Below are 18,931 nucleotides of genomic sequence, written 5' to 3'. Positions count from 1 at the left end.
CTCGAAAAGACTTAAAAGAAATTGGCTTAAGGCCTGATCTTTGGCCAGATGATAATGGAAAGTATCACCTTGCTTTGTTTTCACTAACACGTGGTACCAAAAAGTTATTTTTGAAAACTTTGAAGACTATTACAGTACCAGATGGTTACTCAAGTAACATTTCCAGATGTATTGATGAGAAACTTAATAAAATATTTGGGTTAAAAGGTCATGATTGCCATATATTATGGAACAATTGATACCACTAGCAATTTGTAACTTGTTGCCAGACCATGTGACTTTTGTCTTAGTGGAGTTCTGTTCTTTTTTTAGAATACTTTGTGGTAAAACTTTAAATCTTCCTGAACTTCAGTTGCTCCAAGATTGCATTGTGGTTACACTATGCCACTTAGAAATGTTATTCCCTCCATCATTCTTCACAGTTATGGTTCATTTAACTGTTCATCTTATAGAGGAAGCAAAACTTGGAGGCCCAGTGCATTATTGATATATGTATCTAGTAGAGAGGTAAAGATTTAAATAATTTAAATTTATGATGTTATATTACAAATATCTTACTTGTACACTATTTAATTGTTAGTTATTTCTATAGGGAATTAGGTCACTTAAAATCCTCTGTGAGAAACAAGGCACAACCTGAAGTTCAATGTTTACTTACTCTTTATTTATCTTAGTTGTTAGAAACTGGGAAGCTACCAAGTCGTGGACAACTATATATTGAAACTCATAAAAGGAAAGATGGATCATTTGTAAATGAAGCAGCAAAGACTATAAAGGTATGTATTTCTTTAGTAACATTGTTTTCAAGGATTGTGCTTAATCTTAAAACTTTTATATTTCATTTTATTACATGTTTGCAGGAACAAATTGAAGTAGGATTGACTCAAAGCATAGTTGATGAATCTGAAGTTTCTCCTCTTGATGCTGTTGGTAGAGTGTTAGGGTTAGAGCACTCTGGGAGAGTGCGATGCATGGGATTAGGAGTTGTTCCTTCTAATACATTCAGGAACACAAGACTTCGAGCTTCTAGTCTGAGCTCTTGTTCATCTGATGTTGCCTTTCCATCTTCAAACCAATGGCAAGAGAAATACAACAATTTAGAATCAACTTTTAAGGCCTACATGATAATGAAGGAAGGAAGGATCTCTGAAGAATTAGCTAGTTATTTCACTCATGATCAAACACATGTAAGTAATTAATATGCATACATCATTATGTATATGTGAGGTATCCTAAAACTTGTTAGTATAATACACAATGTACTCTTAAAACTGTTTTACATATGTCTATAGTTTATTAATTTATTCACGCATATTAGTAAGGAAATATATTTTGTAATTGGTACGTATGTTTATTAAGCTAATTAATTTACAGTTTTGTAGGTAGATTTTATAGTTAATCAACAATATTAAAGTAGAATTTTATTCATTTTGGCTAGCTCTTAATACTCTTTATCTCAAGTTAGGTCTTTAAGTAAACATACATGACCAAGGTAATAACCATGCATAAGTTTAGAATATTAAAATAATTGTTTAGAATTGATTATTTTTATTGATGGTCATTATGATTTAGTATGTGTGATACACCCTTGTATATAGTATATGTGACTAAGTATTTTTTCTTTTCTTATTTCAGCCAAATGATGTTTCAAGTGTTCCTAATACACCTTTGGATGCAAGAGGATCTTCTGGTACTAGCAACCCTTAGTTTGCTTATAATGTATTTTGGATTTAAAGTTTAGTACAAGACTAATATTACTTTGTTATGGATTTTATGTCATACTTTGATTTACAATAGAAATTTGAATTATAAATCTTTGAACTATATGTTATTATTTTGGTTATTGAAATATAATTTCTACGTCCTCATTATGAGTTTTTTTATTACATTTTTTTTATCGATATCATAAGAAAATGAAAAATTGTAATACATGTAGATTATGAAACTAAAATGAGTATACAAAATCATTATATACAAGAAAATAAGGAGAATTAGAAAATCAATTGTAAAACATCTATTGTTAGCATGATTTAAAAAACCCCCCTCCATAGTATAGTTTTAAAAACTCTTTTAATAAACCTCTGCATTTAGTATAGGTTTAAAACCTCCTACAAAAAATCTCCATATTTAGTGTAGGTATAAAAACCTCTTCCAATAAACCTCCACAGTTAGCGTAGGTTTAAAACCTCATTTAAAAAATCTCCACAGTTAGCGTAGGTTTAAAACCTCTACAAAAAAACCTCTGCAAAATATTCTCGATACCAGAGGTTTTCAAAAACCGCCACTAATTGCTTGAGGCGAATATACCTGCGAAGGTTTTTGAAAACCTCCGTAATTTATTTTGCGGAGGGTAAAAACCTCCACTAAACGAAAAAATAACCTCCATTATTTAATAGATTTGTTGTAGTGATTGTCATCTTACTTATTCGAGTCAATCACCATGTTGAATCATCGGCTCTAATACCAATTGTTGTACAATCGATGGGCTAAACACTAAGGAGATTTTCACCAATGGGCTAGGAGCACACCACACTTACCTAACACCTTAAGGCATTAGGTTTGTGGGTCTTCTCACTTATATGGTGCTCAACTTCACCATTTCTATCCAATGTGAGACTTTACCTTCACACTTGGACTCTAACAATATTTCACTCAAGTATGAGTTTTTTCCACTAGGTAGCTCGCTTCTAGTGAAAGTCATTTTTAATCTGCAAGTATCCAATGTTGGTCCACCATCGTGCTCCACCTTTTCACAACACCATCTGCTCTAATATCAATTGTTATGCAATCAATGAGATAAACACCAAGAAAATTTTCAGCAAAGGATTGCGAAAATACCACATAAGTGAATTGTTACTACACTTAACCCAAGCCTTAAAGGCATTAGATTTATGGGTCTTTCCACTTATATAGTACTCAAATTTCTCATTTCTACCAAATGTGAAACTTCACCTTCACACTTAGACTCTAATAATTCTCTCTAACATTTGATACATAATTCTTTTAGTTATTTCTCTGTACTTCTTATAAATTAATATTTTTGAAAGACTTTTTTTTGAATTATACTATACTTCATTAATTTTCAAACACCATAGAAATAGCGTAAGAATTTATTTTTTTTCTTCTTCTTTGATTCTGGGTAACTAATTAATCCTGATATTGTTCGTAGAATGAGTACCTGGAATCAATATAGTTTTAATTCAAAGAGACTAGTGAAAAAATATTTGAGAAGTGAGAATTAAATCTTTGTCTTAGTGAGTGAATTTTGTCATGGCCAAGGGCTGAATGCAATTCATGTTAAAGAGTAAAAAAAATTTCGTGTCTTCCTTCTATTTTTTTTATTTGTTATTGACCTTCATGTCAAATCTTTCATTTAAGTGGAAAGGTTTTATTGTTTAACTTTATCAAATGATTGAAACTGTTGAAGAATCACACACACACACACACACATATATATATATATATATATATATATATATATATATATATATATATATATATATATATATATATATATATATATTACATCATCTGAACAAGGTTTGCAAGTTTAAAAAAATCCAATTTAAGCTTCCCGCTTATGTTTCTTTCTGCCCTAGATTAAGTGTTAGATAATTATTAAATTTATTTATAATTCAACATTTGCAGCTTAAATCAAACTTAAATGAAAAAAATCCAAAATTAATAACAAACTAGGGTTAGTAAAAAATGGTGAAAATGAAGAGGACGATGCATACTTTTCGTTAATTCTTTTTCCTTTTAAAGTGTAGGCACGTAAACACGCGTGCCTCATTCAAAGGCTTTTGTATGAACAACATTTTAATATATCCACCAAAAGAAATTATAGACCGACCAAATTTATTAGCGAAAGAGACTAACCATGTCTCAATTTGTTCCTGTGTTTTTTTTTTTTTTTTTTGCTAAAACTTTTTATTTGCAAAGACTAACCATTCCTTTATACCAATTATGCAATCGATCCATGCTGCATGCAACTTGCGATTTGGTACATGGAAGCAATTGAATTTATCATACTGTCAACATATATGTCATATGCAAGCATATGTCATTTTTATTCTAAGTCCAAATTAAAGAACACATCACATGCTCTGAGCGTGAAAGGCTAGATAAGCGGAAGCTGTCCAATACTTGCCTTCTTCCAAGATTTGATCCATCAAGGTCTCCAGCCTTTAATTTAAATCTTGGTTGCAAAATCATTGTAGGTAATAGTTGACATGCGTAGTTTACAATTAATTATCCAGAAACGATTCTTCTAGCTTTTGAAATTGTGTCATAAGGTTTCTTGTTGTCTAAAAACAAATTAATTAATAGACAGCCGTGTCACAGATTCTATATAGTAGCAAATAGGGATTGATATGAGTTTAATTTCTATCATTCTATATTCTATGCATTATATAAGTATAATTTTTTTATATTATTAACCAATTAAAAATCATAATAGATATGAGTTTTAATATAACTATTATTAAAGTTAATAAACTAATTATCATACAAGATAATTTGTAATTTAATGATCATGTAAAAATATTTACACTATTTTTTCTGATTTTTTATGGATTTTTTATTTACAAAAAAAATTACATTATTAACCAATCAAAAATCATAATATATATGACTTTTAATGTAATTATCATTGAAGTTAATAAATTGATTATCATACACGATTTATGATTTAATGATAATGCAAAAAGGAGAGATTAAATTATATCGATATAACTTTGATAACAATTACACAATTTTTATAACTTCATATATAATGTCATTTTTATTGATCCAACCGTTGAATTATATTATATATTATCAAGATTCTTTGTGTTAAATTTTGTCAAAATTAAACAACAATAAGAAAGTAGTCAAATGATTCATATTTTAGTATATTTTAAAATGTTTATATTACGCCTATTTTAATCTATATGAACGAGGTAACAAATGATTTTAAATTAATATAAATTTTGCATATTTGATCTACATGAAATAGGAACTTTCAATCCAACAGAGAATTTTAAGAAAAATTTATTTAATTGAAAGTTATAAAATAATTAATAATTATCAAAATTAGATCGGTATAATTTGATTTCTTCTCTATATTATATACACAGACAGATTTATATTGGAGGTTAGGGTCCCCTGAATTTTTACCATTCTAAAATTTTCCACATATATAATAATATATAATATATTAAATATTAAATATTAGAATATTTATTTGTATTTTGAAAATAATTTTTTATTTAAATTTCATTTTCAATTTTTTTGATAAATATTTTATTATCCTTGTATAGTGATTATTGTAAAGATAATGTCATGCTTTCACTATTTTTTGACAGATATTCTATTTCCATTTTATAGTTTTATAGATATAATGTATATTATTTTATCTTTTTAGATAAAATATTTAATTTTTTTAATAATATTTGCTTTCTACCATCTATTATTTTAAAGGCTACAAAAATAGTTTTATTTACAAGACTTTATTAGTACTTTTTTATATTATATAATTTTAATATTAATGAGATGATTAAAGATTATTTATTAATATTTGTCAATTATCAACATTATATAATGGATTGATGATTTGATGTTTGAGACACACTTAACAAGTATTGATCTCTTTCATATAACTTTTTTTTGTATATTAATATTGTTTTCTTCTCTTGTCTTGACTTTCTTGGGACATTAATTTTGATGCTTCAACTTATTTTTGGGCTCGAGTGCATGATCCAACACGTTACTATGTAAAACTTGGGAATAGCAAATAAATATCGGGTTGTACCATAGACCAGTTGAAATTTGCTTTTATTGCATGACTATTGTTACAAGATAACATTTTTTCCCCTAATTTCTAAAAATTTAAAAGCACATTATTTTTCAATGATTCTTGACTACAATCATCTTGTGACTAGCATAGTTCATTCTAATTTAATAGGTTTTTTTTATACAAGAACTTAATAGATTTTTAGAACATAACTAATAGTACATTTTCCTAAAAATTTAGAATTAACGTAGGTACCAATTTTGAATATAAATTGATGAAAGTTCTTTATAGCATGTGAAACTAATAATAAATATTTAAAAAATAGCACTTATTTTTTAATTAATATTTTGGATATTATATATGTGTGTGTATATATATATATATATATATATATATATATAGAGAGAGAGAGAGAGAGAGAGAGAGAGAGAGAGAGAATAGCATGGGGTTGTTAGTGGAAAAGTTAAAAAATATTTTTAAGTTTTAATTACATTTTAATTTCTTGTAAAGATTTGAAAAACAGATTATTATTGATTTGTAACTTGAAAGGAATATTGATTTATAAGATTACTTAAAAGGCTTGTCTAAGAATTTTGAAGTTGAAAATCATAGGTATTTGTTTTAGGATTGAGTCTTTGAGTAGGTCTAATTCTATGGGTTTTACCCTAAAAGTGATATTAGTTCTTGTTTTAGTTATTAGGTATTTCATTCATTCTTAAGGATCTTTAAGGTTATTGGATTTATCAAGCTTTTCATCATTAAGTTTGTGATTTGATGTCTCCTGAGGTTGACTTGACAACCACGCTACCTCACCCTAGACATAGCTTGACTCATCAAGGACATAAGAACTTGGCCTTCTTCCAACCAAGGTTGATACATGTTTCTTAGCCTCATATCACTTATTGGATCACATGTGAATACACACCCGGGGAACATTCCACCATACCTTAAAGGCAATGCTCATTAGTAGGGTGTAAGGGTGTGTTTATTTTAAAGAAGATAAATAATATATAAGAAAAATTTTGTACTTTACTTTTCGGGACTTACTCCTCTTACACTCTACTTTAATTAAATATTTTTTCTTTTCTAAATCAAACACACCTTAAAAAACAACGCCTTACTCACCCTTTGACCATAGATATAGGAAGACATGTAACAATTTAACGACTCCCATTTTGGAACCTAGATTCCACCTCAACCTAGGAGGCACCATTACCTATAAATACTAGTGCTCCTCACAATTGAATATCTCATTCCTTTGGAGTAGAACTTCACCAAAGAAGATCCATATTTGTTGAGTGTGGGTGGATTTATGTTGGGATACTTTATTCATTGATTGTTGCAAGTCACGTTTATATGAATCTTTAATTATTGAAAAATTATTAGTTTAAAATGTGTTTGATGATATGTGTAGTGACCATACATTAGGTTGTCGTTAAATACAATCATAATAGTTAAAATTTACTTATATTTGAGTTCAATGTTTTTTTTGGTTGGTTATATTAAGGGCTAGAGGGAGTATATACTTAACATTTCATCTACATATTCACAAATACTTTTGACAAAGATAAAAAAATACAACATGTCCTTGGTTTAAGTAAAACTATGTTCGACCCCCTTAATTAAGTAAGGTCTGGGGTTCGAGTCTTGTTGATAAAATAAACATAATTGGAAAGAAAAATTCTACTAAAGGTAGTTAGCCAAATTTTTCAAAAAAAATTAATAATCAACAAAGTTGTAAATACTATGCACCAATATCACAGTGATAAAGAAATATTGATCAAATAGTAAGTACCATTTGTATTGTACAGGACCCATAGGTAATCCTCCTTATCCAACGGACCACCCTCATGCATGCATGTCCTCAGTGGACAACATGAGATGGTTACCACCTCAGTAAATCTCATCATTATAAGTAGACATCAGCAAAGTAAGCAGGTTGATTACATTTAATTCACCAAATACATACCTTAGACAAATATTAACTTTATCATTGGAGTTTCTTTTCAGGTACTCCACCCATGCTAAAAAAGGAGCTTGGACCAGGGAAGAAGATAACATTTGACAAGTCGGATGAGTGGAGAATTTAGTAAGAACACTATTGCTTAAGCATGAAATTAAAAGTATGTGTACCCATTCATTTTAAGTTATGCTTTAATGTAATTATTGATCAAAATTTGTATATGATCAAATCTTATAGTTTTAATAAATAATAAACAAAATTATTTTGATGAATAAAAATATTATACATTAAAATTGAAGATTATTTCGTGTTAAGATTGTTGAACATTTTCTTATTGGTCGGACAAAAACAAGGCAAGAGAGTGAGAGTCATAAATAATATAATGATAAAATCAACATTATATTTGATTTTTTCTTTTGTATATAAAAAATACATAAAGTTTGCTATTAATTAAGACTTCTTTACACTATTAATTAAGATTTGAATATAACTACAACTCATAAATCTTATCCGCTCTTGACTTTGTGTTTGTGTGGCCAAATATATATATTCTTTTTTTTTCTTAAAAGACAAATATATAAGGCGAGGATTGTCAATATATATATATATATATATATATATATATATATATATATATATATATATATATATATATATATATATATATATAAGGCGAGGACAAGGAAAACGAGTATCAAAAGAACAAAAGATGGAGAGCATGCAAAAACGACGTACAATGAACCTGACATGGCTCTCGGTTTCTATCCTCTCTTGACTCTTAGTCATCACAACATTCAAGGAACACAAGCAGTGAAAATGATCTCTCCCTGAGACCAAGTAAGTAACCAAATCACAAGTAAAAGTTGGATAACACAAAAGGCAGTGAGTGAGTGAGGCAGGCAGAAATTGGGGGCAGAACAATACAAGCCTGCTTTACAAGTACACGACACAATAGACAGAACCACCTTCTATCCCTCATAAAACACCAATATATTATCGAGCGTCTTGATTAATTAGTAGTATTAAATTTAAGTTTTAAATATGTAATTTTATAAAATATTTAGAGAAAGAAAAATTATTATCCATAATAATCTTATCATGCTTAAGAGGAAGATACTGAAACAAATAATTAATTCATATTTATCAAGAAGATAATAATAAAGGATCACAAAATGATGTGTTTTTTAGTGCAGTTACGTGCTAATGTTGGCACATTAATGTGTGTAAGTAGTAGGAGGAGGCTTATATTCTTCACATGTGGGTGTGAAAGAAGGGCTTTGGTGGCGGCATGTAGAAGTGGGGCAATAGGTAGGTACAATGTGGCCCCAGTACTTTTGTGGCAATATTAGGGTTTCTTTTGTACACACACCGGTCTTTACTCCATGAGCTGAGTATCCAAGACATGACCAAAAACCCAATAATAATAGTTGCGTCTTCTAACGGGTATTCCCTTCCACCAAAAGAGAATCCCAAAGTAGAGATCACGAAACAACCTCAAATACTCTTTTGTTTGCTAGCTGAAAAACGGGGTCCACACTTGAAAAAAATACCCTTGTGCCACGCCCCCAACAAAAATTTGAGGCACACTATAATACACGCCTGAGGGTATAGCTTAATCTTTTGAATTCCTTGGTGGAGAATACTAATTTAAAAATTCAACTTTTAGCGCCATTTATTTTAATTTTTCAAAATAAAAAAGAATTTAAATTAGTTGTGACCATATCCATGATTAAAAAAATTGAATAATAGCTTTGCTTTTTTAGCATTAAATAATTCAGATCGAATTTGACACTATACATAATTATCGAAAATAAAAGGACAGCAAAAATTGTCTGGTTTTTTATATACAAATAAACATTTCTGTTTGAATAAAGTACTCTTGTATGCAACTATATATTTTATTTCAATTTTTTTTTCTTCTTTTATGATGATGCAACTGGCTAGATCTTGGTTTTGATGATTGGTACATATGAGTTATGCTTGTACCAGGCCATTTACACATATCGGTTTCACCTTTGCTATCTTTTTCCTGGTCTCTTTTTGACACATTCTAATTACATTGAATTGTTTAAGTAGGAAATCTTAGTCCTTTCTTTTCAGTGTTTTCTTCTTTTCAGGTCATTTTCTTCAGGAAAGAAATTGAAGAAAGAATGGGACAACCATCCCATGATAACAATATTGAAATAGATGGAGCACACACAAAGGGACCATACCCGGCCATTTTATATAAAAAAAAAAAAATCCCCTTTTAATATTTTATATATTATATATATAGTCCCACTTGTATAAGATGGCAGTGACCCTTAGTCCCTTGTAGGATTATACCATGATGTGATGCATAACACTTATATATTTATGTGGTTACTTCAAAATCAACAGAATCCAAATCCATATAGGGGACAACATTACGGCTTGTACATGTTTTACATTTTATTGGCTCAGTTGTGTCTGTTGTTATGATATGGGTTAAATATTCAATGACCTGATTATGACGCAAATTAGAAGACTTTGTAATCTAAGGTTAATTAGTTATTTAATTTTATATATAATATCATGTCATAGTTCTCCATTTTTAGGGAATATCATATCATATCCAAAGCAATTGAATTCCGTGTCACCATCATCATGATGATATCGTCCACCTTAGTCGATTCTTGGATTCTATAATGGCTTTACTTTTCTAAATCATACACTAAGGGACATGCATCCAATTAATTATACAGCATAAGTGATTGCTTAATCCAAAGGGAGGAATGTGAACCTTCCAAGTTTCCTTTTGCATTAATTCTCACTTTGAAAAAAATCATGCCCTTGTATGTACACGCCCATAGATCTTGGTGTATTTCAACTAGACCTTAAAAATATCTTAAACATAATTCTTGAATTTCTAATTTCTCCCCTTATTTAATCATATTGTTTCTATTTTTTTAAGGCTTCATGGAAAATTAACGACAAATTAAAGCATGGAGCTTGAAAAGAAAAGAGCATTTAAATTGTAAAGGAGATGCGCTTCCTTTAGGAAAAAAGTATATAGGTAGGTTCATTATTATCGTGTATTAGTTATGTTATTCTTCAGATTATGGCCAATATTAAAAACTTTTTTAAGTGGAATAATATATTCCAGAAATTATAAAACGAGTCAACTTCATTCTTCAATGAGAATAGAATAATAACCCTACTTTTTTGATAAGGGAAAAAAAGAGAAAAAGAAAGAAAAGAACCACATGATGCATCATCTCTTGTTCTCAGCTACTACTCAAGAAAGATTCTTATCATTCTGTACATTCAAGTACACCTTGAAAACTATATATGCTTCTTCTGACATATGAATATTCATTTCATAAGTAAATAACAGGGGGCATACCCTTTTGCTCTCATTGTAACATGTGTCCTAGGGAGATCCAACGTGCTACATTACTAGCTGTGAAAACCGGTTTTGTTTAATGCCCCATTTGAGTGAGAACAAAAAGTTGCAACGAGGTTTTTATGAAAGAATCCAAGACAAGTGTATATGAAATTGAGAAATAAATACTATATTGTAATATATGGACATTGATCTCTACGAGAATGACAGCTTGATTACAAAAAGTGCCATTTCATAGAACCAACTCTATATAGTATATTAATAGCGCCTAACAATGCTTTTTCTTTGGGGGATGATACATAAACTACATGAGTGAAATGCCCCCAACTTCGAATTTTTTAGTCCTATTAACATCACAGGCCTTAAATCTGTCACTACTCATTCTTACACAATAATAGTTACTGATGGTGATTGAGAACTTTTCTGGGATGTGTAAATGGTTGTTGCTGTCCTTGATTTAATTATTCAATTAATTAATATGGTCATTATGTGTCTTTCCATGCAAATGATGGGATTACCTCACCAAACTGGAAAGGGTTATTAATTACTAATTATTTATTTCCAATTCTGGTTAGTAATGATAATTTAAGAGAAGAAATTGTTGAATTACTCTATGGGTATTCTTCCGTTTTATTTTTGTGCAACAAAGCTATCCTTTCATTCCTTTGGGAGTCATCAAAGATTATTGGGGGAAAAGTACAGAGAATTTTGAAATAAGAGGATTTCTTTTTGCTTTTTTTTTTTTTAAGCCAAGGAGACGTGAGAGAAGATAAGAATGCATATAAATGTAAATATAAATATAAGAAGATTCTTAAGTTTAAGTTACAATTTTGTTGACAATGTATACGTCAGGAGGAATTAATTTATACAAAGAATTAATTGATTATATATAGAAAACATTACCTTGATAAAAAAAATCATTTTATTTGTTGTATATGCTAAGAATATCCTCTGATTAATTCTTGTCAACATGTTTAACAGGCACACTTATTTATGGTGTTAGACTTTATTGACGAAACACTATTTAAAACTTTACTAATATATATTAAAACTTTACTATATATATATATATATATATATATATATATAATTCTATTAATGTTTAATTTCTATATAAAATATAACAAATAACTCTAACAAAAAATAAATCATTATATTTATCACTTTGTTCAAGAAAATTGTAGTAATTTATAAATAAATACTAAATACCAACAACTAATTAGTTCTTTTAACAATGAACTCGTTTTTTTTAAGCAAGTCATCAAGAGTTTGAGTATTTAACTATTATGTATGAAAAAATAAAAAAACTGTTTGAAAATAACAAATTCACGTGTGTCATCAGATTGTTAAGGAGATTAATCTCATTGATCCACCGTAAATATTCTTCCAATCTTATGCTGCACCAAAAATATATGATCATTAAATAGATATAAAAATATTACTTATTTTTTTTCTACACCAATTGTCTTCTTGACACCTGTTGATGATGCGTGATATAGGTCGTCTGATGCATAAAAACAAAGGTGGGACCACTTATTGAGGGGTCATGATTCTTACACACATCATGCATGCACTCAATTTTGACCCGTTACTTTTCTAACCCCTCCTTTTAGTTTCCCCTTTTTTCTGTCTATAATATAACATGCTGAATTTACAAATTCACATAATAATATAGGTAAAATTTCTGAGACATTTATTGCCAGTGAATTTGCTTACTATTTCTTTCTGGAAAATAGCTAGGACAAATACATGAATGTTTTCAGCTTTTAAAGCATTAAAGTAGGTGTTATGGTAGTTGGTTTTGTGTTCCTTGGCAATTTAATTGCTTTATCTTCAAACTCAGGCATCCAACCACAAAAAATACACACATAAGTTGAAAAAGAAAAAGAAAAGAAAAAAACATTGGAAAATTGTGAAAACGACAAGAAGATATTTAATGGAGAAATGAGCAATTGGATCCCTCCACCCGCTCGTTGTCCATCATCATCATCCTCCTCCTTTTTCAATTTTTTTATTATTATCACTATTAAACAAACAATTATTTAATTAAGCTTTGTAGAAGAAGACGTTTCCTCGTTTTTCAGCTGGTCGTGACTTTTTGCACCCCTTGTTTACAAGTTTTCATTTTATACACATTTTATTTCATACATCTAGATTTCTTATCCCAATTATGTTTCTCTTTTTCTCTCTCTACACCTTCAAAAATCAAAAGTTCCTTGTTGCTCATCAAGGGGTGTTATGTTAGATGATTTGAAAAGATAGGGTCAAATCAACAGAAGTTCCCCTATTTTGATCTGTTCGCAGGTACTTCTCCCGATACAAGGCCACAGAAAGATAAAGAGATAATAACATGAATATGTTTCACTTCAGTGTTTTTTAATAATAACAACCAACCCTGCTGCCCAGAATTAAATTTCAATTGTTTTTTGAAAAAAGTTTTTTTTTTTTGAGAAAAATGTCAATTAATGAGCGGATAATGAGATGAATAATAAAGATGGGTATCTTTTCCCTCAAGTCTTTTTTAACCCCATCTCCTTTTTATTCCACTTTCAGTTGGGATGGAATTGCAGGTGATTTGAGCCTGACACAGAGCTTTCCCGCTTATAAGGTGAAGACACTTATACAATAAAATCCCAAAGATAGATAGAAAACATAGATCACAAACACACACATGTTGTGACAGGTGGGTAATTTGATGCATATGTCTATAAATATGATATGTATGTTAATGATGTTTACTTCTCTTTAGCCATAACTGTTTATTTGCTTTGGTGGGTGAGACTATGTGTGCGTGTACCTCCTTGTCTGTGTCTCTTTCTCTCTGTCCCAAATCTTCTTCTCATAGGTTTCGGGTCATTGTAATTGAAAAAAAATTCTTCTTTCCTTTGCAGTAGTAGTGCTAGTGCAGCAGAGACGATCATGAACCACGTGCACACTCTAATTTCCATCACACAGGTACTACTCACTACCTAGCTACCATATCATTAATTTTCTTCGTATAAATAATAATCATATCTCTATCTCTATCTCTCCTTAACCCTTCTCTCTCTCTTACCAAATCTCTTCTGTTTATAAAAAAGCCTTAAAGTATTTCACTTTACCCCTTTCATTTCCTCCTCCTCCTCTTTCATTTTCAAGTTTTTGATTATGACAAAAAAAGTATGCACATAGCCGAAACCAATTTCATCTATACCTTATTTAATTTGGAACGAATAAATTAACATATAAAGTGTGTTAAGCTTTTTACATTTTTTTTTGAAAGGCGTGTTAAGCTTTATACATAATTCATGATTTCTTCCCTCCTTCACTTTCTCAGGATCTTTTGTGTGAAGAAGACTAGAAAACCAGCTTCAATTATCGAGAATTGTTTGATGGGTTGATCAAAAATCGCTCTCCAAACCAGATTCGTAACACTGAAAGGTACAGCTACCACAAAAAGTATTGAATATTAATTTACCTATGTGGGGATGAGTTATATTTCAAGGTTTCAAATTGCAGTCCACGATATTTGGTATTGTTAGAAAATATTACAGATTAATATAATTGATGCCATCATAAAATCTTCACGGCCAAAATTACAGTCACAAACTGTATTTTAACATCATGGTTATTTCTGTGAGCAAGTTTTGTTTTATGTTGTGTTGTGATGTGTTCTTATGGGATTATTATTATTATTATTTGGAGTAATTTTTTTTCCTTTTTTATTTCTTTTGGGATGTGATTGGAAACTATGAAAGCTTAACTAACTTATGCTAAGTTTTCTTTTTTCAGTGTGAACAAGTAACAAAGCAAGAGAAAATTATCTCCGATGGCGACATATTTTCATAGTAACTCCGAAATTCAAGCCGGCGCTGACGGCCTTCAAACTCTCGTACTAATGAACCCCGGCTACGTCCAATACTCCGACACGCCGCCACCGCCGCACGGCGGAAACCTCGTATTCCTCAACTCGGCCGCCGGCAATGCCTCCCTACAAAACCTCTCACACGCGCCGCCACCTCACACGCAGCAATTCGTCGGCGTGCCGCTATCTGCCGCCGCCGCGCACGAACCTCCGCCGCCGCCGGCGTCCATGCACCACGACGTTTCCGCCCTGCATGGCTTCCTGCCGCGCATGCAGTACAGCCTCTGGAACACAATTGACCCCAACGCGGCGGCGCGTGAGGCTCCACGCGCCACCCAGGGGTTGTCGCTGAGCCTGCACGGGGAGGAGGTGCGCGCGTCTCCGTCGTTGGCTTCCGGGGCCTCCAACGGCGGCGGCGTGGCGGGGATTCAGAGCGTGCTGTTGAGCTCCAAGTACTTGAAGGCCACGCAGGAACTTCTGGACGAGGTTGTTAATGTTAACAGCGGAATTAAGGTAGAACAAACGAAGAAGCTGTGCTTCGAGAAAACTAAGGTTGTGGGAGAATCATCAACCGCCGCTAGTGGTGGTGACGGTTCTGTTGGTGGAGAGGGAAGTGGGAAGCGCAGCTCTGAATTGTCAACTACGGAGAGACAAGAAATTCAGATGAAGAAAGCCAAGCTAATCAACATGCTTGATGAGGTAATCTTTTTAATTTGTTCTGTATTTGATTTGATTAATAAGTGCATAAATAAATGAAAAAATAGATTTTTTGGTACTGTTTTTTTTTATTATTAGAGTCAGAATTTCGTCTCAATAATTTGTGCAATAAAGATTTCTATTAAATGTCAATACAAATTTTCGAAGTGAAACTTTAATTAATCAATTCTGATTATACAATAGTGCCAAAAACACTTATAAAATTGCATATAAATTTTTTCCTGAGCAAATCTATTCTATTTTTAAGTAATAAGTGCAAAATTTTCTGAAAAAAATAAATAATAAGTGCATGAATAAATATTAAGTGTATTTGCTTACTCGTTGCATCCATTAGAAATTATATGTAGATTTTTCTTATCCATGATATTATGGTGGAATATTCAATTGGATTCAAAATTTTACTTAAGAGCATCGAACCCAACACCAATTAAACGATGGACTTGTTGGTAAACTACATGTAGTTTATGTATTTAAATTATTGGGTATAATCTTGGTAGTTGATTTATATCACACACTAATATTGATATGAGTGCAAAAGATTCATCTGATTATTGAGGCTTTAGTAGTATTAAATCCATAAACAAATCCAATGATGATCAAGAGTTTAATAATGGGATAATAATTATTGAAGGAAAGGTCATGTATTATATAATTTTATAATATAGTCCTACTTTGTAGTAGCATTATTTTGTTTCTTGATTTCTAATTTACATGATTTTGTTTGGGATTGAAGGTGGAGCAAAGGTACAGGCAGTACCACAGCCAGATGCAGATTGTGATATCCTCTTTCGAGCAAGCTGCTGGGATAGGCTCAGCGAGGACGTACACTGCTCTAGCATTGCAAACAATTTCAAAGCAATTTCGGTGTCTGAAGGATGCAATAACGGGGCAAATCAGAGCTGCAAACAAGAGTTTGGGGGAAGAGGATTGCTTTGGTGCTAAAATTGAAGGGTCTAGGCTCAAATATGTGGATCATCATCTAAGGCAACAGAGAGCTATTCAACAATTGGGAATGATCAATCACAATGCTTGGAGACCCCAGAGAGGATTGCCTGAGAGATCGGTTTCTGTTCTGCGTGCTTGGCTCTTTGAACACTTTCTCCACCCGTAAGGACACCCAAAATCTCATTTTTTTTTATATTTTGTAAGTTGAAGGTTCTTTGTGTTGAAATGACTTGAGTTTGGTTTTTTTCAGTTATCCCAAGGACTCGGACAAACACATGCTTGCAAAACAAACAGGGCTCACCAGAAGCCAGGTAACACCACTACTATTGATTAAGAATTTTTCTGCCTCTCATTTATAGTTACAATGAGTGATAGCAAAATATTTTTTAACATTTAATAGAAGAAATTATTATATAGTTTAATACTATCACGTGATGATGGGCTCAATTAATCTTTAAATGACATATAATCAAAATTTTAAATTTATGAAAAAGAACAAATGAGATTCAATTACATGTCAATCTGATAATTCTAAATTATATAATAATTTTTCATTTTTTATTATTTGATTAAAATTTATTGAAATTACAAAATTGTTAGTGGGATTCATTAAATAAGTAAAACTCATGAAAATTTTATGTTTTTGAATAAATTTCAACTAATAATAAAAAATATATTCAAAAGAATATATCAGACAATATTGTTAACATTTTTAGTTTCACTAAAGCATGAGGAATGTTAGCAAGTAATTCTCTCATCCTATGTAATACACTCTTAATTCATTATTGTCAGAATTCTATTAAAACTTGTTTGCATTCCTGGTTATAACTTGGATCATGCAAACAATGAATATTGGTAATGGAACAGGTTTCAAATTGGTTCATAAATGCTCGAGTTCGGCTTTGGAAGCCAATGGTGGAGGAAATGTACTTGGAGGAGATGAAAGATCATGAACTAAATGGTTCTGAGGAGAAATCAAGCAAGAATGGTGAAGATCCTGCTACAAAAACATCAACTCCACAAGAGAAACGTGCTGCCTCTGAAATTGAATCCAAAAGTTTCAATTCCAAACAAGATGTTTCCAAAAACCAGAACACTCCTATAGTTTCAACTTCTCCACCATCAACATCACCTGTAGGGGGAAGTGTTAAGAACCAATCAGGATTCAGTTTCATGGGGTCATCAGAACTTGATGGAATCACACAAGGAAGTCCTAAAAAGCCAAGGAACCATGAAATTCTACGCTCTCCAAACCGTGTCCCTTCAATCAACATGGATGTGAAAGCCAATGAGGCAAACAATGAGCAACAACTCTCTATGGATCTTGAGAGGCAGAATAGGGATGGCTACACTTTCATGGGGAACCAAACAAACTTCATTAGTGGTTTTGGACAATACCCTATGGAGGAAATTGGTAGGTTTGATGCTGAGCAATTCACACCAAGGTTTTCAGGTAATAATGGAGTTTCCCTCACTCTTGGTCTTCCTCATTGTGACACATTGTCAGGAACACACCAAAGTTTTCTCCCAAACCAAAACATTCAATTAGGAAGAGGGTTGGACATTGGTGAACCAAACCAGTTTGGTGCATTGAATAATTCCACTTCTCACTCTTCAGCAGCATTTGAGAGCATCAACATGCAGAACCCAAAGAGGTTTGCTGCACAATTGCTACCAGACTTTGTGGCCTAAATAAGACATCGAAGAGGGGATAAGATCATAGTTGGTGACATTGGTTATATGGGTCTCTCTCATATTTTCTTCTAATCCATGTGCTTGTTTCTTGGGGAGTAGTGATAAATCTTAGTGTAAAGAAAGAAGGAATTTTACTCTAGTATAGGTTTATACCTTGCATAGAACCATTTGAGTTCTTAGATAGCTTAGCGATTTGAAAGTATATGGTTATTTGAGGTTGTATATTATTTTTGTAATTTTTTGAAAATGGGATAGATGGGTTGGTGTCATAAAATTTCAATTGGTAAAGATTATAATATATCTTCGATTGAGAGCATATGCCATATGCATGTAATAATTTGCAATCCACCAATCTCCATAGAAGAAAGTGGAACCAATTACCTTTCCTTTTTAGAGTAAGTTACCTGCTTAAGCTTATGCTTAGGTGGCTTTCATAAATAGTCAAACAATGGAATATTGAAATATGAAATTATATGTACCAAAAAGATGCCTTGTTTGTGGGTCTGTGCATTCTCTGCATTAGTGGTTTCTGCCTTCGTGTGGTGAAACTAAATGGTGTTGTCGTGTTGGTTCATAAGGAGTTCTTAGCAAAGGCACAAGTGGAGCAATGTGGTAGGAATGCTTGGCTAC

General features: G+C 31.4%; 1 protein-coding gene across 4 annotated transcripts; it reads left to right on the top strand.

Moving 5' to 3' along the window:
* The first annotated feature begins 13,214 nt into the window (after window positions 1–13,214).
* Window positions 13,215–18,638, top strand: LOC114393781 (BEL1-like homeodomain protein 1). Of its 4 annotated transcripts, none has more exons than XM_028355233.1 (8): window positions 13,215–13,404; window positions 13,654–13,708; window positions 13,992–14,055; window positions 14,417–14,520; window positions 14,872–15,643; window positions 16,395–16,768; window positions 16,857–16,917; window positions 17,474–18,638. In XM_028355233.1, the coding sequence occupies exons 5-8, from the start codon at window positions 14,909–14,911 to the stop codon at window positions 18,296–18,298; spliced, it is 1,995 nt and encodes a 664-aa protein (XP_028211034.1). In that variant the 5' UTR covers window positions 13,215–13,404; window positions 13,654–13,708; window positions 13,992–14,055; window positions 14,417–14,520; window positions 14,872–14,908; the 3' UTR covers window positions 18,299–18,638. The 4 variants fall into 4 exon arrangements, with proteins under 4 accessions (XP_028211034.1, XP_028211026.1, XP_028211043.1 ...); XM_028355225.1 differs by having other exon boundaries at window positions 13,654–13,783; XM_028355242.1 differs by lacking the exons at window positions 13,215–13,404; window positions 13,654–13,708 and adding an exon at window positions 13,866–13,887.
* The last annotated feature ends 293 nt before the right edge of the window (window positions 18,639–18,931 follow it).

The sequence above is a fragment of the Glycine soja genome, chromosome 2 (genome assembly GCF_004193775.1).
Source record: "Glycine soja cultivar W05 chromosome 2, ASM419377v2, whole genome shotgun sequence".
In the NCBI taxonomy this organism is placed as follows: Eukaryota; Viridiplantae; Streptophyta; class Magnoliopsida; order Fabales; family Fabaceae; genus Glycine; species Glycine soja.
The sequence above is the reverse complement of the archived record's forward strand: the minus strand, read 5'-3'. Positions and strand labels throughout refer to the sequence as shown.